The 24,982-nt window shown below is 48.5% G+C and overlaps 1 protein-coding gene across 1 annotated transcript in view; it reads right to left on the bottom strand.

Moving 5' to 3' along the window:
- Positions 1 to 24,982, bottom strand: part of GDPD4 (glycerophosphodiester phosphodiesterase domain containing 4) — a 72,414-nt gene that overhangs the window by 21,125 nt on the left and 26,307 nt on the right. Inside the window, 7 exon segments of the mRNA XM_068139664.1 lie at positions 596 to 741; positions 2,026 to 2,119; positions 4,077 to 4,175; positions 6,202 to 6,219; positions 6,221 to 6,262; positions 23,022 to 23,115; positions 24,715 to 24,818. Coding sequence (XP_067995765.1) covers positions 596 to 741; positions 2,026 to 2,119; positions 4,077 to 4,175; positions 6,202 to 6,219; positions 6,221 to 6,262; positions 23,022 to 23,115; positions 24,715 to 24,818 — 597 coding nt within the window.

The raw sequence follows: 24,982 nt of genomic DNA on the forward strand, positions 1-24,982 counted from the left end.
TCTGTATTGATAGTGAGGATTGTTCCAGCCCAGGGGCAGAACCCTGCACTTGCTCTTGTTGAACCTCAGGAGGTTCACCAGGGCTCAGCTCTCCAGCTTGTCCTGGTCTCTCTGGATGCCATCCTGTATCTCTGGTGTATTGACAGCACCACTCAGCTTGGTGTCACCTGCACACTTTGCAGATGGTGCCTCGAGCCCACTGTCTATAGCATTGATACAAATATTAAACAGCACAGGTCCCAGTACAGACCTTTTTACCAAGCTTCTCTGATGCCTTTGGCATGCATTTCCAAATGGAAATATCTCCCCTTCCACCTTCCACAGATTTCATGTGGAAAAAAACCAAAACAAACCCACAGTACTGGAATGGATTAGACAGTGGGATGAACTGCCCAGGGAGGTGGTGGAGTCGCTGTCCCTGGAGGTGTTTAAGTGATACGGTCTGGTCAGTGTGGTGGTGGTGGGTCACAGGCTGGACTTGACAATCTCAGAGGTCTATCCCAGCCTCAATAATTCTGTGATTCTGTGAAGATGATGATGAAAGTAGCAAGATGCAGGATGAAGAATTAATGTAAAATAACTTCTCTAGACCTACCATTGGTGCTCCACGGTGTCCAATGAGGGCTGGCTTTGGTCCAAGTGTCCCCATCTCTCTGATGCAAGGAGAGTACATCCCCAGAGGTATCAAGAAAAGAAAGAGAAGGATAGCCAGGTATGGACCAACAATTATCACCTGAACAACTGAAAGAATTTGAAGGAGGAAGGCTCAAGTTAATCCATGTGGTAACATATGGGTTTACTAAGTAGCTGCTGGGCTTTATCCCATCCCTTTTTCCATCCCTTCTTGCACAAATGTTCAATTTCTCTCCAAGCAATGTTGCCCAGGAAAACAGGTTGGTCAAGGCAAGGATGTGGGCTAAGTCAGTACTGATGGGTTTGTGTTTTAATTACATCTTACTATGTTTTAGAGCAAGACATGGCCTTCATTTCTTTCTTTAGAGGTGTTGAAGTGAACTATCCCTCATCTGTAGGCAAACAACCCTCAGCAGAAGGATGCTTTTCCTAAAAAGGTTGGGCCAGGTGATCCCTGAGGTCCCTTCCAACTTGGTATTCTATGATGCCAATATTTTTCATACTCAGATGAGAAAAAAACAACACTTTGAAGTCTTATTCACAGTGAAGAAGAGAAGGAACCTTTTTTCCTGTTACATCCCTTTAAGGTGAGTAATTCCCTGGTTGATTCAGATTGCAGTCAGTGACCTTCTGTGTACGACCTCCGGAATCCTACAGCCTCTAACTGCATGAGTATTGCATCTCAGAAACTTGCCCACTTTCTGTTGACACACTGGCCAAGAGCCTCATGGAGGTTTCACCTCAGGGAATAAAACATTTCCACTGAGAACTGAGCAGCTATGCACCAACATCTCCATCTTGGGTGGCTGCCACCACTGCTCTGCACATTGTGCCAAGGGATTTGAAGGAACTTGGTCTTAAACCAAGCTGATACTTTGAGCTGGATGTCCATTAGTGAACATCAGTGGATTACAGTCCACCATTAATGGTGAAGTGTAACTTCTAAGGTTGCAGCATACTCATCCCCAACCTCCTCAGTTGTAGTTCAACAAGAAAAATCCTGAGCAGGGGGGAAACTGCTTTCACCAGCCCATTTCAAATGTTGTTACAAATCATCAGCTGTAGATGGATGTCATGTAGATAATTTGGGCTAAATGGAGAGTCTAGGACAGAGAAAAAAACAATCAGTCCCAGAACCAGGCTCTTCTTCACTTGTTCCTGGAGTCTAACCTTGTCCTTACACTGCTTGGTCACACTTCTTGGAGATGCATAGGAAATTCCCAGGACAAAACACTAGGAACTGAGCCAGAAGCTCTTTCCACTGTCTCACCTGGCTCCTTCTTAGATGCACTAACTTGAAGTGGACTGGAGAAAAAGCTGCTGCCCAACTGTTTTCCCCACACTGATATACATCTTTTTTCATATAAAGAGCAGGAAGCAGAGATACTGTACCTTTCTTGTCTGCTCTGATAGCATGAAGAGCCACAGGCCAGGACAGGAGGACCATGAGGGTTATTGCCCCTATGTGGAGATAGGGAGCTGTAATCTGACAAAGAGAGAAAAGGATTTTAGTCAAAGGATGAAGTGTGGAGACAAACACCAACACAGCTACAGTATTCCACCTGGGTGGACACCTGCTGAAAATACCAGCAGTTCAGCTTCTATCCTGATTTCTGTTGGATCCACCAATCTTCCCAAGTTGGAAGGCAAGATCTGTGCCCTCAGGCTGAGGAATGCTCCTCACCGCACTACACAACTCTCCTTTCTCCTAAGTCAGCTGAAGGGGACACAGCTGTCCCCATTCATAAGCACTTTCATCTGTGAGCATGTTCCAGGGAGCAGCCAGTTTAATCCAGTCAAACCCAATCCAATCCCATCCAGGTGACAGTCATCTCCAAGCCACACTGCAGCTAAACCATTCAACTGATGTCACTTCTGTGCTTATCATGAATGCATAAGCAGAGCTGGAAACCAGTGCAGATACTCAGTGGACGTTGGTGTCACACACTCCCCATAAAACTAGGCAAACCTTTCAAAGAAACCAGTCCATCACTTTCTCATGCTCAGCAGAGCTCCATGGTTTCTGTTTGAGATAGAACTGGGAGTTATTAAGGTATGATCTAGGAAAAGAAGCTATCCAGATGCAATCTTTTCCTACTGCTTAGCCCACACCTGATTCTCTAAGCTGGAAGGGTTGAAGAAAGCAGCAGTCAGTGAGAGATGTTATTGCATCTGATACTGTCTGCCCCAGACAGCTGATTCCAGCACTTGCTGATCAGAATCAGGCCTCAGCTGCATAAACAGAGGTGCCACCTGAGATGTCCACGGTATTTGAGATAGCTTTGCAGGACTATAGTGAACATGACACAGAATCTACAAGAGATTCATGCCCTTTGGAAACAGCAGTGGGAGGCCATGTGAGCTCACCCAAAACAAAGAGCACCTGTGGAGAACCCAAAGGTTCTTGTGTCTCCTTCTGTTCATCTACCTCTTCTGGAGTGTGTATGAGGGAGGAGAAGCTGATGGTTCCTCATTACCTTTGCCAGTGCACCAAACTCTGTAGTGGGAATGTGCAATTAACCACACCCTTCAAACGCTGTGACTGAGGATTCCAGTCTATATGCATCATTCTCTCAACATTCACAGGCAATAATCCATGTGAGAGAGAGGTGATGGAACCAAACAACATCTGGAAGGCAGCTGCATAGTCAAAGGCTGTGCACTAGACTCAGCAGTGCTAGATTAATGGTTGGACTCAGTGATCTCAAAGGTCTTTTTCAACCTAAATGATTCTATGATTCTAAACCTCCTCCTTCCCAATGTATGTAGGGACCTAGCTGCTCAGACACTAAACAGCACTGGGTAGGTCTTGCTTCCATTTTCAGATCAGGTGAGAGTTAAGGAAGCCAGCAAACCATGCACTCTGATCTCTTGCATCCAGCATGTTCATAGTATTAGTCAGGGTTGGAAGGGACCACAAGGATCATCCAACCCCCCTACCATGGGTCATGTTGCCATGTTGTCCCACCTGACACCAGGATTCCCCCACCTACTCTCTAATAGCCCAGTAATGTCCTTCCTTCAGATGATGAAGTTCTTCTGAGTCACAGAAGACTGAAATGGAATCAGGGGTGGAAGGAGCTGATTAGGGAGGAAGCTCTTGCTCCAGCAGCCCTAACAGCTAAAGGAATCTGATTTACCTTCCCTGGGCACCTGCATATCAGCAGCACAACTACAATATTTTTGACCAAAAAGAACAATTTACAAAGGATGTGGCTTCCCAAAATGAGGTCTGCTACATCAGGTAGTTTGAAACTCAACTTCAAGTCTTGGCTTCCTTTTGCTGTCAGGATGAATTTAGTCATAGTTTATTCAAATCCATGTGTCCTGCCAGAAAACTCCAGGGGAAAACCACTCACTGTAGAGCATATTTTCTACCATTTGTCACAAAATATTTCTATAGACAAGTTGTTCTTTCTAAGAGACCTCCCATCCCCTCTTACCTGGAATGACAGGCGGACAGTTTTCCATTGATCTCCCCAAAGTACTGATAAAATGAAGAGGGCTGTGACAGAGAAGCCAAGCACAAGAAAAGTCCCAATCTGGGGAGGCAGAGAAAACAAAAATCAGTTTCAGCATTTCTGCACAAGGTGTTTGCCACCCATCTGACTCAGGCTTATTTAAGCAACTTGGACTGAATATATTTAGGATGCATGAGCTTCACTATGCCAATACGGAAACAGAAAGATCCAATGGGACTAAAACCAGACCAGCAGTGCTATTGACTCCACCAGCACAGGTTAGGAGGCAATCTACTAGAGAGCAGCCCTGTGGAGAAGGACTTGGGAGTCCTGGTGGATAACAAGTTTTGCATGGGACAGCAATGTGCCCTTGAGGCCAAGACGGCCAATGGGATCCTGGGGTACATTAAGAGGAGTGCGTCCAGCAGATAGAGGGAGGCTCTCCTCCCCCTGTACTCTGCCCTGGTGAGACCTCACCTAGAATATTGCATCCAGTTCTGGGCTCTCCAGCTCAAGAGGGACAGGGATCTGCTGGAGAGAGTCCAACTGAGAGATGCAACGATGATGAAGGGACTGGAGCACTGCCTTATGAGGGGAGACAGAGAGACCTGGGGGTGGTTAGTCTGGAGAAGACTGAGAGGGGAATTAATAAATATCTGTAAATATCTGAGGGCTGGGTGTCAAGAGGGAGGGGACAGGCTCTGCTCAGTTGCACCCTGTGATAGGACCAGGGGTAATGGATATAAACTACAGCACGGGAGGTTCCACTTCAACATGAAGAGGAACTTCTTCACTGTGAGGACCATAGAGCACTGGAACAGGCTCCCCAAAGAGGCTATGGAGGCTCCTTCTCTGGAGACTTTCAAGACCCACCTGGATGTGTTCCTGTGTGACCTGCACTAGACTCTATGGTCCTGCTCTGGCAGGGGGGTTGGGCTCAATGATCTCCAGAGGTCCTTTCCAACCCCTAGCATCCTGTGATCCTGTGACTGGCATTTCTGAATGGCAAGAGTGATCTTAAAAGTTGGGTACCCAACTAAGTTAGCCCTCAGGATTCCTATAATCACTGGAGAATTTCCTGCTTGCTTGATCATGAGAAATGCCCCTCTCTCTCCATGTAGATGGAGCCTAGATGACCATCTTGCATTAAATCCCTAAACTAAATTCAGAAGGGATTAATTACACCCAAAATGTACACCCAAATGTGTTCAATAGGAAAGCTGACTGTGTTTCCATTACTTACATGAAACAGAGGACCAAGTACCTTCATGTTCTTCTCTTCCCTTCCACTTCAAGCCTTGCAATCACATTACATCCTCCCCTAAACTATGTGGCTGAAGGCTCATTTTTTACGTGCCTTGAGAATTTCTTAAGGAAGGTGATTCTAATGCATCCTCTCTAAGGGTTTGTTTCTGCACCTTCAAAACTCCAAGTGGCATTTCTCAAACACCAAAAGAAGCACAAGGAACCAGGATGGCTTGGAAACAGGATCACAGGATGTTAGGGGTTGGAAGGGACCTCTGGAAAGCAAGGCTGTCTTGCCAGAGCAAAGCTTGTCTTCTGCAGAGATAGCAGCCACTGGGTTTCATTGCTGCTGGACTCTGCTGCAGAACATTATGCTGTGCTCCTCATGAAAACTTGGCTTTTCTCCCTCATGTTATCACATGCAGGTACGTCAAATATAGACATCTTCACCTGAATGAGTCACTGCAGGCTCCTTTTAGCATCAGTGGGGGGAAAAGGTACTTTAAGTGTGATTCATCCCTTCTTAATTTAAGGGTGTCTATGACCAGCTGGGGTGAATTGTATCTTCAGAGGATTCATTTCCCCCCACTGACTGCAAAGGGAGTTTAGGTGATCAGCTTGGGTGGGTGGAGTAATCTTATGGGTATACAAAGTTTCCTTAGAGAAAACTTATGTATGTTATGGGAATAAGATAACATTTCCATATGGGAATAACATTATAAGATATCTTATGGGAGAGAGGGAAGAGAGCCTCTCTAAAGTATTTTCCATAAGCTATCTTTTTTTCATGCAGAGAAACACCACAGACTCAGTTGCTCTAAACCATGGGTTAGAGTCACCAGAAAGCCCTGATTCTTCTCACCTTGTGACTCCAGTGTAGGGTACAGCTGCTGGCCTTCTGCAAGCAAGCACATGGCTAGGACCTGAGAAATCAAGAAGAGATTGTTTGCATCCTGGTAGAAGATGATGAAGTGTGTTCAGTGAGGTACTTGTAGACATTTTTTTTGCATTGGGAAGCCATTCTTCACTACAGCTTCCTGCACAATGTCAAGGCTGTTAGCAGAGCAGGTGTATGGAGAGAAGCGAGGGTTCGCCACAGTAGAAATGCTTCTGAAATGGCCAAGAACTTACCAAGGTTTCCCTGCAGGATCAAAACCCTTTCAGATAATTGGTCAGTTTGGGCTACACACTTTCAATGGCTTTTCTTTGTGAGTACAAACACTGAAGAGGACTGATGGCCAGGGTCAGCTTTTATGGTAGCAACCAATACAACACTAACTTTGCCTGGTTTTCTGTGCAGTTGTTTGTGATTAGAGGTCTATCAGACACAGGAGAGAGGTCAAGGAGGAAAGCATGCCTCCAAAACATCATAAAAATCCAGAGCAGACAGCAAAGAAGACAGCACTCCCATAGCCATGGCAGGAAATACAAGAGAGAGGCACATCTCAGAGCAGGATGAACTGCCCTGAAGATTCAACTACTCTTAGGTTTTGGTGGCTGGTATATTCCTTCCCTCAGACAGCAAGTTGGAGCCCTTGCAGGAGAGTTCCTGTGAGGCACAGAGCATGCTGAAGGCACAGCCATGGCTGAAGACAACCCAAAAAGCCTTGAACACCAAGAAGCAAAGGACGACGAAAGACAGAAATTACTCTGAAGCTGAGCTTCTTCAAGCTGCAAGAATAGAATAGAATAGAATAGAATAGAATAGAATAGAATAGAATAGAATAGAATAGAATAGAATAGAATAGAATAGAATAGAATAGAATAGACCAGACCAGGTTGGAAGAGAGCTTCAAGATCATTGTGTCCAACCCATCATCCAACACTGCTTAATCAACTAAACCATGCAACCAAGCACCCTATCAAGTCTCAAAGCAATCAATGAACTTGGTGGTGAATTTCATCAGAAGCAATTTGCTGACATGAAGAGGCACATGTCTGTGCTCAGGATTCTGAGTGCCTGGGGCAAGTTTCCTGACCACTGTAAGAAACACCATCCTCTTTAATATCTTCAGTGATGATCTGGATGAGGGGATTGAGTCAGTCATCAGCAAATTTGCAGATGACACCAAGTTGGGAGCAGATGTTAGTCAGTTAGAGGGTGGAAGAGCTCTGCAGAGGGACCTCGACTGACTGGACAGATGGGCAGAGTCCAATGGGATGGACAACAAGTCCAAGTGCCGAGTGCTGCACTTTGGCCACAACAACCCCATGCAGAGCTACAGGCTGGGGTCAGAGTGGCTGGAGAGCTGCCAAACAGAGAGGGACCTGGGGGTGCTGATTGACAGCTGCCTGAATATGAGCCAGCAGTGTGCCCAGGTGGCCAAGAAGGCCAATGGCATCCTGGCCTGCATTAGGAGTAGTGTGGCCAGCAGGAGCAGGGAGGTCATTGTGCCCCTGTACTCTGCATTGGTTAGGCCACACCTTGAGACCTGTGTCCAGTTCTGGGCCCCTCAGTTTAAGAAGGACATTGAGACACTTGAACGTGTCCAGAGAAGGGCAACAAGGCTGGGGAGAGGCCTTGAGCACAGCCCTGTGAGGAGAGGCTGAGGGAGCTGGGATTTTTTTAGCCTGGAAAAGAGGAGGCTCAGAGGTGACCTCATTGCCCTCTACAACTACCTGAAAAGTGGTTGTAGCCAGGAAGGGGTTGGCCTCTTCTCCCAGGCAACCAGCACCAGAACAAGAGGACACAATCTCAAGCTGCACCAGGGGAAGTTTAGGCTGGAGGTGAGGAGAAAGTTCTTCACCATGAGTCATTCACCATTGGAATGTGCTGCCCAGGGAGGTGGTGGAGTCGCCGTCCCTGGAGGTGTTCAAGAGGGGATTGGACATGGCACTTGGTGCCATGGTCTAGTCATGAGGTCTGTGGTGACAGGTTGGACTCGATGATCTTTGAGGTCTCTTCCAACCTTGGTGATACTATGTGATACTGTGACAAGTATCACCAGATATAGGAACATAAAGACCGACCCCTTTACTGTGAGGATGATGGAGCACTGGAGCAGGCAGCCCAGGGAGGTTGTGGAGCCTCATTCTCTGGAGAGATTCCAAGCCCACCTGGCAACTGGGATCCTGGGCAACCTGCTCCAGGTGACTTTACTTTAGCAAGGGAGTTGGACTCGATGACCCTTCTGACACTTACCATTCTGAGATTCTGTGATATCAGGGTTTAGAGAAAAGTATCTCTTACTAGACATCAATTTGAGAAGGACTATTTATGATGCAGGTCCCTCCAGACTGTAGCACCAAGGGACTGCATGAAAACAGGACAGATTTAGGGGAAAAGGCTCTTCTCTCCCAAAACACAGCTACAAAGGAATATAAAATGTTTCCCATCCAGTTACAAACACTCTCATTCCAAGCTCAAGATGATCTGAAGCCAGATATAAGCTCAGCAGAGAATACAGATCAACTTTTAAGTGCTTCTTGACACATTAGCCTCCTCTAATCAAATCCTACACCCAGTATGTGGTGAATAACCATGGGAGCAGTTCAGAGAGAATTGAATTACTGATAAAGATCTTAAGCCAGACCCATTTAAATAAGCTGTTTCAGAAAACAAGCAGGGGGGAAAAAGGCACTTTGCTCCTTTTCTGCAAGCAGTCTGACACAAAGGCCTGGTCCATTCCTAAGGTGCAGCCAATGCCTTGTGCCACAGGCTGTGCCCAGCCAGACTCTCTCCTGCTACTGCAGCACAGCTTTTGTATAATGATGCACCACATCTAGGAATGCCATCAGAGGGTGAGCTCATTGTATGGATGGAAACAACGTCTCACTATCAGCTTAGGAGAAGAACAATCACCAGGTTTCACCCTTGGCGGTGACGAAGGAATTCCTGCAGTTTCACTGCTGGTCACTGTAGGAGAACACAACTTCACACAAACATGGAGTGTTGCATCCAATTCTGGGGTCCCTGGTGCAAAAGGGACATTAGACAGCTGGAGTGGGTCCAGAGGAGAGCCATTAATGTCATCAGAGGTCTGGGGCACCTCTCCTACAAAGACAGGCCAAGAGAGTTGGGGTTGTTCAGCCTACAGAAAGCATTGGGAAGGAAGAGACTGGATGGGGGGCTTGGTGCCATGGTTTAGTTGATTAGATAGTGTCGGATGATAGGTTGGACTCAATGACCTCAAAGGTCTCTTCCAACCTGGTTAATTCTCTTCTCTTCTCTTCTCTTCTCTTCTCTTCTCTTCTCTTCTCTTCTCTTCTCTTCTCTTCTCTTCTCTTCTCTTCTCTTCTCTTCTCTTCTCTTCTCTTCTCTTCTCTTCTCTTCTCTTCTCTTCTCTTCTCTTCTCTTCTCTTCTCTTCTCTTCTCTTCTCTTCTCCTTCTCCTCCTCCTCTCCTCTCCTCTCCTCTCCTCCTCTCCTCTCCTCTCCTTTCCTCTCCTCTCCCCTCCCTCTCCTCCCACCTCCTCCTCCCCTCCCTCCCTCTCCCTCCCTCCCCTCCCTCCCCTCCCTTCCCCTCCCCTCCCCTCCCCTCCTCTCCTCTCCTCTCCTCTCCTCCCCTCTCCTCCCCTCTCCTCTCTCTCCTCTTCCTCTCCTCTATCCTATTGCAGGCCTGAAGTATCTGAAGAGGGCCTACAAGAAAGCTGGGGAGGAACTTTTACAAGAGCTTGTAGTGAAGGATGAGAGGGTATGTATTGAAGCTGGAGGAGAGTAGATTTAGACTGGATATCAGGAAGAGTTCTTTACAGTGAAGTTGGTGAGACACTCGCACAGGTTGCCCAGGGAGGTTATGGATGTCACATCCGTGGGGGTGTTCAAGGCAGGTTGAATGGAACCTTGAGCAACCTGGTCTAGATGAAGGTTGTCCTTGTCCATTGCAATGGGTTAGAACTAGATAATCTCTAAGGTCCCTTCCAACCCAATCATTCTGTGATTCTGATTCTATTACTCATGGACCAGTGAGCTCATGTGATGTGCACCCCTGAAGCTTAGCATCTCAAGCCATAACCACCCAGCTTTATCCTGCTCCTCAAAAGTGGCCTCAGGACCTGTTCAACGTGCTCTGCCCACAGACAGCAGTTGCATTCAGCAATGTCCCACATGCTTGAACCTTGAACAGGTCTTCCTCAGGCAATGTGACAACCAGCAACAGCAGGCAGGCTCCTCCAAAACGCTTCCACACATGTCCTGGGATAGTCTATTGACATCTGATCTTAAGTGACCAGTATGTTTGTGACTAATACTGCTGAGGCTAGACCAAGCTCCCTTTTGCTAGGCCTGTCGTCTCCTTGAATCTTACAGCCTCTAACATTTGCATTCTTCTCTTCTACAGTATGAGATATGAAAATGTCTTCCCTCCACAATCTACCTGCCTCTTTATGAGTGAATGCACTGACCACAAGGTTATGCTGCAAGAGTACACACAACAGACATTTAACCCCATTCTACTTCAGCATGTATGGCCTTGCATTTAGTTCAATACTGCTGATGAGGCTTAGGCAGGTTCTGAACATCATGAGGTTCAACAAGAGCAAGTGCAGGGTTCTGCACTTGGGCCAAAAAAAAATCCTTACTCATCAAAAGCATTGTGGCCAGCAGATGGAGAGAGATGATTCTGCCACTTTGTTCTGGTAAGACTTCATCTGGAACCCTCAATATAGGAAGGACAGGGACCTGGCTGCGCCAGGGGAGGTTCAGGTTGGATATTAGGAAGCAGTTCTATACAGAAAGAGTGATTGCCCATTGGAATGGGCTGCCTGGGGAGGTGGTGGAGTCGCCGTCATTGGAGGTGTTCAGGAGGAGACTTGATGGGGTGCTTGGCGCCATGGGTTAGTTGTTTGGGTGGGTTGGATTGGTTGATGGGTTGGACACGATGATCTTGAAGGTCTCTTCTAACCTGGTTTAGTTTATTCTAAATAAAGGTTTATTCTAAATAAAGGTTTATTCTGATGGAACTGGCCCACCAAAATGGTCAGGGGGTTGGATCAGCTCTGCTACAAGGACAGGCTGAGGGAGCTGGAGGTGTTCAGCCTGGAGAAGAGGAGGCTCTGGGGTGACATTCCAGTATCGGAAGGGAGCCTGCAAGAAGGATGGAGAGAGACTCTTTATAAAAGCCTGGAGTGATAGGATGAGAAGCAATGGCTTCAAACTAGAGAAGAGCAGATTTAGACTGGATGTTAGGAACAGGTTCTTCACCCTGAGGGTAGTGGAATACTGGAACAAGATGGCCAGGTAGGACATTGAGGCCCCATCGCTGGTGAGGCTTGAGGGGGCTCTAGGCAATCTGATCTAGTTGAGGATGTCCCTGCTTACTGCAGAAGGGGTTGGACTAGATGATCTTTGGGGGTCCCTTCCAACCCAGACCATTCTGTGATTCTATGATTCTGCGAACCTAGCACCACAAGGACGCAGAGGCAGGCACTTAGACACTTGACTCCCCTGGAGCATCTGCCTGCTCAGATGTTCACAATAGCAGAATTCAGGTCCTTACACTTACTTTCTGGCAAGAAAAAAATCCAAATGAAGCAGCTCATAACTTGTCTGGTACCCTAGACTTTTAGGGATGGCAGTTTGAGATCACTGGACTTCAATGTCAATGTATTATTTTGAGTTTTCTCTTAGCCTCCAGTCATGAGTCACCTCCTCCAAAACCCTTCAAACTAACATATTGATAACTGCAGACAAGAAAATATTACCTGATGGTGTTTAAAAGCCTGGAAAAGGAAAGCTTTTTTTCTTCTCCGCTGAGCATGAATGGCCCTGCAGTTAGACCCCTCAGCTTAACCTTTTAGCTGTGATAGGGATAAGAAAATTGTCTTGGAGAGTGAGAACAATTGAATTAATTGAAACTGATTGTCTGAAAGGAGCTACAATGATGCACGTGGACAGAGAGGGTCTTTGTACAGACAATGCAAGTGCTTTTTGTGCAGCGTTTTGCCCGTGGGCACAAGAGTGTTTGCTTCAGTGGTTCACAATAAGGTCATGGAAGAAGGCTTGCAGGCTAAGGTTGGGTGCCATCATTAAGGAAGAGGATGTAGTGCTCACAAACAAAACCAAACCAGGCATCAGTTGCTGTAAAGCTTTCTGCTCCAGCAAGAACATCAGGGTGCTCTTTCTTCTGATGTGATGATGTGTTGGTCTGCTTGAAGATAGGGAAGCTCTACAGAGGTTCCCAGACAGACTGGATTGGTTTGCTGAGGCCAATAACACGAGGGGCAACAAGGCCAAATGCTGGGTTCTGCACCTGGGTCACAACAATCCCATGCAGTGCCACAGGCTTGGGGAAGAGAGGCTGGAAATCTGCCTGGCAGAGACACCTGGGGATGTTGGTCAATAGGCAGCTGAACATGAGGCTGCACGTGCCCAGGTGGCCAAGAAGGCCAGCAGCATCTTGACTTCAATCAGGACCACTGCAGCCGGCAAGACCACAGAAGTGATCACCTCCCTAGACTTGACACTGGTGAGGCCACACTTCAAAGACTGGGTTCAGTTCTGGGCCCTTCACTGAAGGCCCCTACGAGAAGGACACTGAGGTGCTGGAGTGTGTCCGGAGAAGGGCAGTAGAGCTGGTAGAGGGTCTAGAGAACAAGTCTTATGAGAGGCAGCGTAGGAAACTGGGGTTGCTTAGCCTGGAGAAGATGAGGCCTTCTGGCTCTCTACAGCTACTTGGAAGGAGAATGTAGTGAGGTGGAGGTCAGGCTGTTATCCTAAGTAACAAATGACAGGACATGAGGAAAGGACCTCATGCTGTGCCAGGGGAAGTTTAGGTTGGATATTATAGAAAAAATTCTTCCCAGAAAGAGTTCTCAAGTGCTAGAAGAGGCTGGCCAGGGAAATGATGGAAACACTGTCTCTAGAAGGATTTAAAAGTCATGTATCACAGTATCACCAAGGTTGGAAGAGACCTCAAAGATCATCGAATCCAACCTGTCACCACAGACCTCATGACTAGACCATGGCACCAAGTGCCACGTCCATTCTCCTCTTGAACACCTCCAGGGATGGTGACTCCACCACCTCCCTGGGCAGCACATTCCAATGGTGAACGACTCTCTCAGTGAAGAACTTTCTCCTCACCTTGAGCCTAAACTTCCCCTGGTGCAGCTGGAGACTGTGTCCTCTTGTTCTGGTGCTGGTTGCTAAAGAGAAGAGACCAACTCCTTCCTGGCTACAACCACCTTTCAAGTAGTTCTAGAGAGCAATGAGGTCTCCCCTGAGTCTCCTCTTTTCCAGGCTAAACAATCCCAGCTCCCTCAGCCTCTCCCCATAGGGCTTGTGCTCAAGGCCTCTCCCCAGCCTTGTTGCCCTTCTCTGGACACATTCAAGTGTCTCAATGTCCTTCCTAAACTGAGGGGCTCAAAACTGGACACAGGACTCAAGGTGTGGCCTAACCAGTGCAGAGTACAGGGGCACAATGACTTCCCTGCTCCTGCTGGCCACACTATTCCTAATACAGACCAGGATGCCATTGGCCTTCTTGGTCACCTGGGCACACTGCTGGCTCATGTTTAGGCAGCTGTCAATCAGCACCCCCAGGTCCCTCTCTATTTGGGAGCTCTCCAGCCACTCCGACCCCAGCCTGTAGCTCTGCATGGGATTGCCGTGGCCAAAGTGCAGCACTCAGCACTTGGACTTGTTGAATGCCATCCCATTGGACTCTGCCCATCTGTCCAGTCGGTCGAGGTCCCTCTGCAGAGCCTTTCTACCCTCTAACTGACCAACATCTGCTCCCAACTTGGTGTCATCTGCAAATTTGCTGATGACTGTCTCAATCCCCTCATCCAGGTCATCAATGAAGATATTGAACAGGATGGGGCCCAGCACTGATCCCTGGGGGACGCCACTGGTGACTGGCCACCAGCTGGATGTGGCACCATTCTCTAACACTCTCTGGGCTCAGCCCTCCAGCCAGTTCCTAACCCAGCACAGAGCGTAGATGTGGTGCTGAGAGACATAGTTTACCGGTGGCCTGGCCATGTTTGGTCAAGTGTTGGATTTGATGATCTTAAAGGTCTCTTTCAACCAAACCAATCTGTGATGCAAAACATCACAAGGAAACATTGCCTGGGTGAAGGTCTACAGTCACAGAATTGTTAGGCTTGGAAAGGACTTCAAGAATCATCTAGTTCCAACACCCCTGCCATGGGCAGGGTCACCTCACACAGTCCTTCCTGCAACACATGCAGTGGTAGACACCATCCAACACTGTTCAACAACACCACAAGAGGTAATTCATTGCGGAGGCAACCTATTTGGCCATCAGTTCTTAGAAAGTCATAGAATAGATTAGCTTGAAAGGGACCTCACAGATCATCTATTCCAACCTCCCTGCCATGGGTAGGGATGCCTCTCAACTAGACTTGACTGCACAAGGTCTCATCCAATCTGGCCTTGAACACCCCCAGTGAAGAGGCACCCACAGCCCTCCCTGGGCAGCCTGTTCTGGAGTCTCACCACCCTCATACTGAAGAACATTTTCCTAAGATCCAGTCTAAAGCCACTCTCACTCAGCTTCAAACCATTCCCCCTTGTCCTACTGCTAAACACCCTTATGAAAAGTCCCTCTCCAGCCTCCCTGTAGGATCCCTTGTCCAAAGTGTATTAGAGTGACCCAGCTATTGTATGGTGCCCACAGTGAGAGATTGATTTAGGTGTGGAATGTCTGAGCTGCACTTACGAGCCTGTAAAGCTGTGCAAGATGTGTTGCCATGGAAGCTTCTCTCAAACAAACTTCTCTGCTGAAGTAGAAGTTCATCTCAGATTGCTCCTCTGCTCCCTTTTCACAGTATCACAGTATCACAGTATCACAGTATCACTTAGGTTGGAAAGGACCTCGAGGATCATCGAGTCCAACCTGACACCACAGACCCCATGACTAGACCATGGCACCAAGTGCCACGTCCAATCTCCCCTTGAACGCCTCCAGGGTCGATGACTCAACCACCTCCCTGGGCAACCCGTTCCAATGACGAATGACTCGCTCGGTGAAGAACTTCCTCCTCACCTCGAGTCTGAACCTCCCCTGGCGCAGCTTGAGACTGTGTCCCCTTGTTCTGGTGCTGGTTGCCTGGGAGAAGAGGCCAACTCCCTCCTGGCTACAACCACCCTTCAGGTAGTTGTAGAGGGCAATAAGGTCACCCCTGAGCCTCCTCTTCTCCAGGCTAAACAATCCCAGCTCCCTCAGCCTCTCCTCATAGGGCTTGTGTTCAAGGCCTCTCCCCAGCCTTGTTGCCCTTCTCTGGACACGTTCAAGTGTCTCAATGTCCTTCTTAAACTGAGGGGCCCAGAACTGGACACAGTACTCAAGGTGCGGCCTAACCAGAGCAGAGTACAGGGGCACTATGACCTCCCTGCTCCTGCTGGCCACACTATTCCTAATGCAGGCCAGAATGCTATTGGCCCTCCTGGCCACCTGAGCACACTGCTGGCTCATATTCAGGTGGCTGTCGATCAGCACACCCAGGTCCCTCTCTGTCTGGGAGCTCTCCAGCCACTCCGACCCCAGCCTATACCTCTGCATGGGATTGCCATAGCCAAAGTGCAGCACTCGGCACTTGGACTTGTTGAAAGCCATCCCATTGGACTCTGCCCATCTTTCCAGTCGGTCGAGGTCCCTCTGCAGAGCCTTTCTACTCTCTAATTGACTAACATCTGCCCCTAACTTTGTGTCATCTGCAAACTTGCTGATGACTGACTCTACCCCTTCATCCAGATCATCAACGAATATGTTTTCTTTGTATGCAGGCAACCAGGACAGCGTGCTCCTGAAACAGGATGCTGCAGTTCACAGGACCACAGAATCATTCAGGTTGGAAAAGACCTTCAGGATCACCAAGTCAAACCAAGAACCTCACTCTACAAGGTTCATCCCTAAACCATAGGCTCAAGTACCACATTCAAACCACCTTTAAACACAGCCAGGGCCAACCACTGTTGCTGGGCAGCTCATTCCAATGCCTGACCACTTTTGCTGGAAAAAACTTTTTCTTAATGTCCAGTCTAAACCTACCCAGTGGCAGCTTGTGGCCATTCCCTCTTCTTCTGTCACTAATTACCTGTGAGAAGAGACCAGCAGCAGCCTCTCCACAATGTCCTTTCAGGTAGCTGCAGACAGCAATGAGGTCTCCCCTCAGCCTCCTCTTTTCCATACTAACCATCCCCAGCTCCTTCAGTTGCTCTTCATCAGATTTATTCTCCAGGCCCTTCACAGCTTCCTTGCCCTCCTCTGCACTGGCTCCAGCACCTCCACATCTCTCCTGTATTGAGATGCCCAATACTGAACACAATACTCGAGGTGTGGCCTCACCAGAGCTGAGTACAAGTTCAGACACCCCTTGGGTTCCAACACCTGTGCCAACTCAAGGCAGCTGATGCCACCTCCACAACTGAGCCTGCACAAACTCAGGTGAAACCACAGTCACCCTGAGCACTGGCTGCATTGGGCCATCTTGTCACGACCACAACACCATGTGCAGGCACCCCAAGAGTGACCCAGCCAAACTGGGGTCCCGATGCACCTGCACCATCACACAGACAGTGTGTGACCTGCCCTGCTATGGGACCACCCCTGCCAACCACCCCTAGGTAGGAATGAAGGGGAATTCAGGAACAAAAGGCAGCACCACCAACAGTTGGGGTGCACCCACCACCAGGAAGATGTCAGCCACATGGAACACTGCTGGAATTCACAGGCTCACAGGATGTTAGGGGTTGGAAGGGACCTCTGAAGATCACCGAGTCCAACCCCCCTGCCAGAGCAGGACCATAGAATCTAGTGCAGGTCACACAGGAACACATTCAGATGGGTTTTGAAAGTCTCCAGAGAAGGAGACTCCACAACCTCTCCAGAGAGCCTATTCCAGTGCCCTAAGACCCTCAGAGTGAAGAAGTTCCTCCTCATGTTGAGGTGGAACCTCCTGTGCTGTAGTTTATATCCATTGCCCCTTGTCCTATCACAGTGTGCACTGAGCAGAGCCTGTCCCCTTCCTCTTGACCCCCAGCCCTCAGATATTTATAAACATTGATTAAATCCCCTCTCAGCCCTCTCTTCTCCAGACCAAACAGCCCCAGGGCTCTCAGCCCCTTCTCACAAGGCAGTACTCCAGTCCCTTAATCATCCTTGTAGCTCTTCATTGGACTCTCTAAAGTAGATCCTCCTCTTACCTCTGGTCTTACCTCACTTCTCTCTCCACTCTTCTCTCTCTCTCTAACACATACTGTTTAATCTCCTCACCTGCTTTAAGAGCCACTGCATGATCCAAGTGATGTGCATGAATGTGTAATTAACAGCTCCCTAATCGTCTCAGTGGCAGTTTGCCTCACCTCACTCCTTAGGTATCCTTGAAGAACCTCCCCTGAACCCTTCCTCTGAGGTCAGATCTCAACTGAAGCTGCTGGTGTTTTGCTGGGTACTTCATCAAAAGCTACAGTGAAAGGCCAGGCTCTAGGACAGAAAAGATCTGAAAACAGCAGTGGAGGGTTCATTCCTGGTTGAGTCATTCTCTGAAAGGAGCCCTGCCGGCATGAGCATTGCCAAGCAATGGTTGTCTTCACAAGAGCCTGCATGTGACCATTGTGTGATCCTGGCCGTTTTGAGCTTGTGGGAGAATGAATCGTTGTGGTGATTATTTTCCTCAATCCCCTTTCCTTCAAGACCTAATCCTATTTAGGTAACAGCTCTGATGATGTGAGGTCTCATGCCTTCCAGCACTCAGCTCAACACGGATACCTTCAGTAATCTTGCCTAATGAGGCAGTGATGCAATCAAGCAAGGCAAGTGCCCTTAGAAATCCCCAAGAGATTTGAGTCTCTTAGCTTCATCAAAGCACCCTCACTGCAGGGGCTGTCTCCAGAGCAGAGGAACCTCTGAAGTGTTTCTCTTGTAGGACTTGTCTGATAGCATCCAGAGTATTTCTATTCTTTCTGAGGAAGAGAATTGCTGTTAGCTTCCTTGGACAGAACTGAGCTCCTGAGAAGAGAAGGATGTGTCTACATAATGAAGAGTGGGACCAAGGCTAAACTGAACCATAGAGAACACCAATTTAACTTCATATCTTTCATCTTCCTCTCTGGCTTTGCCCATCACCTGCCCTGACAGCTTGTCAGCATCACAAAGACAGGAAACTCCTCCATAGGATAGGATAGGATAGGATAGGATAGGATAGGATAGGATAGGATAGGATAGGATAGGATAGGATAGGATAGGATAGGATAGGATAGGATAGGATAGGATAGGATAGGATAGGATAGACCAGGTGGGAAGAGACCTTCAAGATCATTGTGTCCAACCTATCATCCAACATCACCTAATCAACTAAACCATGCAACCAAGCTCCCTAGCAAGTCTCACAGTATCACAGTATCACAGTATCACAGTATCACCTAGGTTGGAAAGGACCTCGAGGATCATCGAGTCCAACCTGACACCGCAGACCCCATGACTAGACCATGGCACCAAGTGCCACGTCCAATCTCCCCTTGAACGCCTCCAGGGTCGATGACTCAACCACCTCCCTGGGCAACCCGTTCCAATGCCGAACGACTCGCTCGGTGAAGAACTTCCTCCTCACCTCGAGTCTGAACCTCCCCTGGCGCAGCTTGAGACTGTGTCCCCTTGTTCTGGTGCTGGTTGCCTGGGAGAAGAGGCCAACTCCCTCCTGGCTACAACCACCCTTCAGGTAGTTGTAGAGGGCAATAAGGTCACCCCTGAGCCTCCTCTTCTCCAGGCTAAACAATCCCAGCTCCCTCAGCCTCTCCTCATAGGGCTTGTGTTCAAGGCCTCTCCCCAGCCTTGTTGCCCTTCTCTGGACACGCTCAAGTGTCTCAATGTCCTTCTTAAACTGAGGAGCCCAGAACTGGACACAGTACTCAAGGTGCGGCCTAACCAGAGCAGAGTACAGGGGCACTATGACCTCCCTGCTCCTGCTGGCCACACTATTCCTAATGCAGGCCAGAATGCTATTGGCCCTCCTGGCCACCTGAGCACACTGCTGGCTCATATTCAGGTGGCTGTCGATCAGCACACCCAGGTCCCTCTCTGTCTGGGAGCTCTCCAGCCACTCCGACCCCAGCCTATAGCTCTGCATGGGATTGCCATAGCCAAAGTGCAGCACTCGGCACTTGGACTTGTTGAAAGCCATCCCATTGGACTCTGCCCATCTGTCCAGTCGGTCGAGGTCCCTCTGCAGAGCCTTTCTACCCTCTAATTGACTAACATCTGCCCCTAACTTTGTGTCATCTGCAAACTTGCTGATGACTGACTCTACCCCTTCATCCAGATCATCAACGAATATGTTGAAGAGGACAGGGCCCAGCACTGATCCCTGGGGGACACCACTGGTGACTGGCCTCCAGCTGGATGCGGCACCGTTCACGACCACTCTCTGGGCCCGGCCCTCCAGCCAGTTCCTAACCCAGCACAGAGTGTAGTGGTCCAATCCACAGGCTGACAGCTTAGTCAGCAGTTTGCTGTGGGGGACGGTGTCAAAGGCCTTGCTGAAGTCTAGGTAGACCACATCCACAGGCCTCCCCACATCCACCAGGCGGGTCACCTGATCATAGAAAGAGATCAGGTTGGAGAGGCAGGATCTGCCCTTCCTGAATCCATGTTGGCTGGACCTGAGCCCTTGGCCATCCTTCAGGTGCGCAGTTATTGCTGCCAGGATAATCTGCTCCATCACTTTCCCTGGCACTGAGGTCAGGCTGACTGGCCTGTAGTTTCCAGGTTCCTCCATCCGACCCTTCTTGTGGATGGGGACCACGTTGGCCAGTTTCCAGTCATCTGGGACCTCACCAGTGAGCCAGGACTGGAGGAAAATGATGGAGAGTGGCCTAGCTAGCACATCTGCCAGCTCTCTCAGCATGCTAGGATGGATCCCATCTGGTCCCATGGACTTGTGGATATCCAAGTGGCTCAGCAGGTCCCGAACTAACTCCTCATGGATTTCCAGGGTATTACTCTGCTCCCCGACCCCAACGCCCAGCTCCGGAGACCACTCGTCCTGAACTCCTGCCTTGCTGTTAAACATTGAGGTAAAGAAGGTGTTCAGGACCTCAGCTTTATCCTCATCCTCAGTAACTGTGTTCCCCTCCAGGTCCACTAGGGAGTTCAGGTTCTTCCTGCCCTTCTTCTTATTGTTAATATATTTATAAAAATGCTTTTTATTATCTTTGACTGAGGTGGCCAGCTTCAGTTCCAGCTGGGCCTTAGCCTCCCTAATTTTATTCCTACATAATCTAACAGCTTCCTTGAACATACCTCGAGAAGCCTTCCCCTCCTTCCAAAGGTGATACAGCCTCCTCTTCCCCCTTAAATCCTCCAGGAGCTGCTTGCTCATCCAGGCCGGTCGCCTTCCCCGCCGGCTTGCCTTCCGGCACATGGGAACCGCCAATTCCTGTGCCTTCAAGAGCTCCTGTTTGAAGTAGGTCCAACCCTCCTGAACCCCTTGGTTCATGAGGGCTGGTACCCAGGGGACTTTGCAGACAAGTTTTTTAAATAGGCTGAAGTTCGCCCTTCGGAAGTCCAAGGTGGAGGTTCTGTTGGTGCTCCTCCCAACACCTCCTGAACACCTCCAATGATGGTGACTCCACCACCTCCCCAGGCAGCCCACTCCAATGGGCAATCACTCTCTCTGTGTAGAACTTCTTCCTAACCTCCAGCCTAAACCTCCCCTGGTGCAGCCTGAGACTGTGTCCTCTTGTTCTGGTGCCAATGATCCTTGAGGTCCTTTCCAATCTAAGTTATACTGTGATACTGTGGTTGCCTGGGAGAAGAGACCAACCTCCACCTGTCCACAACCCCCCTTCAGGTAGTTGTAGAGAGCAATAAGGTCTCCCCTGAGCCTCCTCTTCTCCAGGCTAAACAACCCCAGCTCCCTCAGCCTCTCCTCATAGGGCTTGTGCTCCAAGCCCCTCACCAACTTTGTTGCCCTTCTCTGGACTCATTCCAGCAAGTCAACCTCCTTCCTAAACTGAGGGGCCCAGAACTGGACACAGGACTCAAGGTGTGGCCTAACCAGTGCAGTGTACAGGGGCAGAATGACCTCCCTGCTCCTGCTGGCCACACTGTTCCTGTTACAGGCCAGGATGCCATTGGCCCTCTTGGCCACCTGGGCACACTGCAGGCTCATGTTCAGCCTACTATCAACCAGTACCCCCAGGTCCCTCTCTGCCTGGCCGCTCTCCAGCCACTCTGACCCCAGCCTGTAGCACTGCTGGGACACTGTTTGGATCCAGACAACATGACTGAGCTCACACACCAGCCTCAGGGGTCTTTGAGCTCTGCAAGCCCAGAAGACCCTTTAAATCCTGTTTCTAGCACATGCTATAATAGCTTACTCTGATCCTGAGGTTGAGTTTAGCTCTATAGCCTGCAGAGGCATGATCTCAGAGGTATCTATGGCACACAGGCATCTCTGGCAAAGCTCTGAGCTGCCCAAGGTGGCATTGTAACCACCAAACCACCCACACAAAGCCACTGAATAACAGATATTGAGCTATAAACTCTCAGGGTGCCACAAAACCCTTGTAATTAAATATATTTTGTCCTACTCTGAGCTCAGTCAGTCCACAGCTTTTACAATGCCATTGATCTCTGTAGGCATGGCCAAGCAGCTGTCACTTTTTACCACTTTGGGGTTTTATTGCTAACACTGGAACAAAAGTCAGTATTTATTTGTACTTCACCAGAGATAAAGGACCCCAGAAACATATTGTGCTAGGGGCTGCAGGAATAAAGCGAAAGGAGATCTGCTGCCATGAGGAATTTGCAGACAAATTATGTGATAATGCAGCGGGGAATGGTTAAGAACAGCAGGAACTAACAATAAAAGTTGGTTGTCTTGGCCACAAAGGTGAGTCAAAGCCATAGCCTCACCTTCAGCACCTGGCATTTCAAAATGAAAGTTGGAGGATAAAACTGAATGTGGGCTCCTGTCCCTAGAGTTTCCCTGGAGTTAAAGTGATTTCTTAGCCGACAGCTCTGGAAGCAGAAGGTGGAAACACAGTCCTGTCTTTATCTGGGGGTCCCCTATGAGGGAAAGGACAGAGGAAAAAAGGATGAGTGGGCAGTAGTTTTTGGAAATGCTTGCTTTTGGTGTTTTTCCAATAAGCAAAGCAGACAGAAGACCAGAGGTCCAGAGAAAAATATCACAAGGTTTGGAAAAGTGAAGATTTCAGGAACGTTGCCTCATTGGGCATGAAATTCAGCAGTGTCTTGTGACCATGTTTGTAGTCCCTGCCTGAAGAGAAACCCTCCAGCAACAAAAAAAAAAAAAGTGAGTTAAGGCAGCTTCAGTGATATCATTTCCCTTCTTCTAATGAAACTTTTTACTCAGGAGTAGAGGAATAGCTCAGCTTTGATGACATCACCACTGGTGGTGACTCAGAGCCCCATACTTTCCTGCTGTTAAAGCACAAATCTTTAGCTTCCCCTGAATCTAAATCCAGCCACTGCTGGCTCAGCTTTCCTTGGGTTCAAGGAGACTGGGCTTAATCCTTACAGGGAAACCATCAAAAGAAGATCATCTGGCTCAGAGATCCCTAAGCTGAAATTGGCTATCTGCAGGTGGACACGGGGAGAAAGTACTGTAAACACTGCTGTGTTTCCAATCTTCCCCAGGTATCCATTAAGGATCATATGGGTGGGTAGGCTGAGCTTTGGTCTGACACATTAAAGCCATCTCTGTGTTTACTTTTTAGGACTGTAAATCATGGTTGGCATACAAGGAGCATTACTTACCAACAACAGCGTGATGTACATGAAGAGGATGGCAGCCACAATCAGGAGCACAAGAGACCAGAGAAACCAGAAGCCCAGGTTCCCATAGTTATACCTAAAAAGCAATAAATATTATGCCAGTGTTTGTGTTTAGCACAGGGACTGGAGGGGAACAGCAGCCTTGTTCCTTGAAATGTTGGAATTTTCAAAGCAATGAAACAAAAAGTGAGAAATAACCTATCCTGTAGCATAGAAAAGTGGTTAAGAGCTTCCATCCCCCACAGCCATGATTGCATGAACCACCAGAATAAACCCTGGGTGGTAAAAGACCAAATTGATGGTCTTGCTGCAGAGAGCTCCCAGTCTGGCTAGAAGAAACAGCACCTTGCTGCACACAAAGTAGCCTAAGGAAACAGAAGGTTGATGTAAGTCAGGTCAACAGTCCACCTTGTCTGCCTCTGGTTGTGCAGGGTATATGGCAATAAGGAGATTTAAGTGGAGATCTGAAGAAGAAAACACAGGAAGTTGCAGAGAGATAGTTCAAGGAGAGAGAGAGGGAAGGTTTCATTGTACCCAAGAGCTCAGTAAGAGTGAATCACATCACTACACTTCCACCCTCACAAGATTATACAGAATAACAGAATGTTGGGGGTTTGAAGGGACCTCTATCTGGGGATCATCTAGTCCAATCCCCCTGCCAGGGTCACCCAAAGCAGGTTGTCTAGAATTGCTGTGTCCAGGTGGAATCTCTCCAGAGGAGACTCCACAGCCTCTCTGGACAGCCAGGTCCAGTGCTCTGTCAACCTCACAGCAGTTTGTCCTCATGTTCAGATGGGACAGCTTGGGTTCCAGTTTGTGCCCAATGACCCTTGTCCTGTCACTGAAAAGAGTCTGCTCCCATCCTCTTGATCTTTGCCCATTAGATATTGACAGGCATTGAGGAGATCCTTCCTTGGTCTTCTTTTCTCCAGACTGAACAGCCCCACTTGTCTCAGCCTTTCCTGCTCCAAGAGATGCTCCAGTTCCTCACCACTTTCATATCCTCTGTAGGACTCTCCAGCAGTTGTCTGTGTCTTTTGAACCGGGGAGCCCAGAACTGGACACAGCACTCCAGATGTCACCTCACTAGGATAGAGTAGAGCGGGAGGAGAACCTCTCTCCACTTGCTGACCACTCTCCTCTTAACGCACCCAATTTGAGCAGGTTTAATTTCATTTTAGGGGCCAGATTTGCATACCTGTTACCTGCCTAGTGCAGAAGGGAAGGGTTTGCACAAACCTCTGCTGATCATTTGAGATTTTTGAGCCTGGGGACATGGAATTGTCATTACAGTGAGATACTTGTACAATGCCTTTGATGCCTGCCTGGATATTTCTCCAGAGGGAGCAGGTGGGGGGAAAAGGACTCAGAGAAGAAAAGAACTATTTAGTCCCTTTCAATCGCTATTTTTTATAATGAACAATCTCCCCTTTCTCCCAAATTCACACTAACACTTAAACATTTTAGCCAAGTAAAGGGTAGAACCTCAGCACCCCTGAAATCACTGGGCAGTTAATTTGGATGCTGTATACAAGAGTTTAAAGAGCCAAATCTTTAGCTCATGGCTAAGATGCCCTGCTGCAGCCCTGCAGCTGCTGAGGGGGATCCTGATCTCTCCCCATCTACCCTGGGGAGCTTTCTGAAGAGAGGGAGAGCTGGAAAACATGGTACTTACCAGTCAAAGTTATTGTAGTCATTTTTTGCTTCACCCCACATGTACAGAAAGATGAGAGAAAAGCAGAAAGCTCCAACAAGCAGCGGGAAAAACACACATTCCCTCTGGAGAAGGAGAAGAAGGACAAGTGTCAGAGCCTTGTCTACCCCAAAACAGTCAAAGAAAATGGTACTGTCCCTAAAACCCTTGGCTTGGTGTTGGACCCCCTGAAGTAGGTATGAAGAGGACTTACAGAAACACCGAACTGTTTTGGTTGGAAAAGACCTCT

This window comes from Melanerpes formicivorus, unplaced genomic scaffold (genome assembly GCF_026170545.1).
Source record: "Melanerpes formicivorus ecotype bairdi unplaced genomic scaffold, bMelFor1.0.p_v2 SCAF_1, whole genome shotgun sequence".
Lineage (NCBI taxonomy): Eukaryota > Metazoa > Chordata > Aves > Piciformes > Picidae > Melanerpes > Melanerpes formicivorus.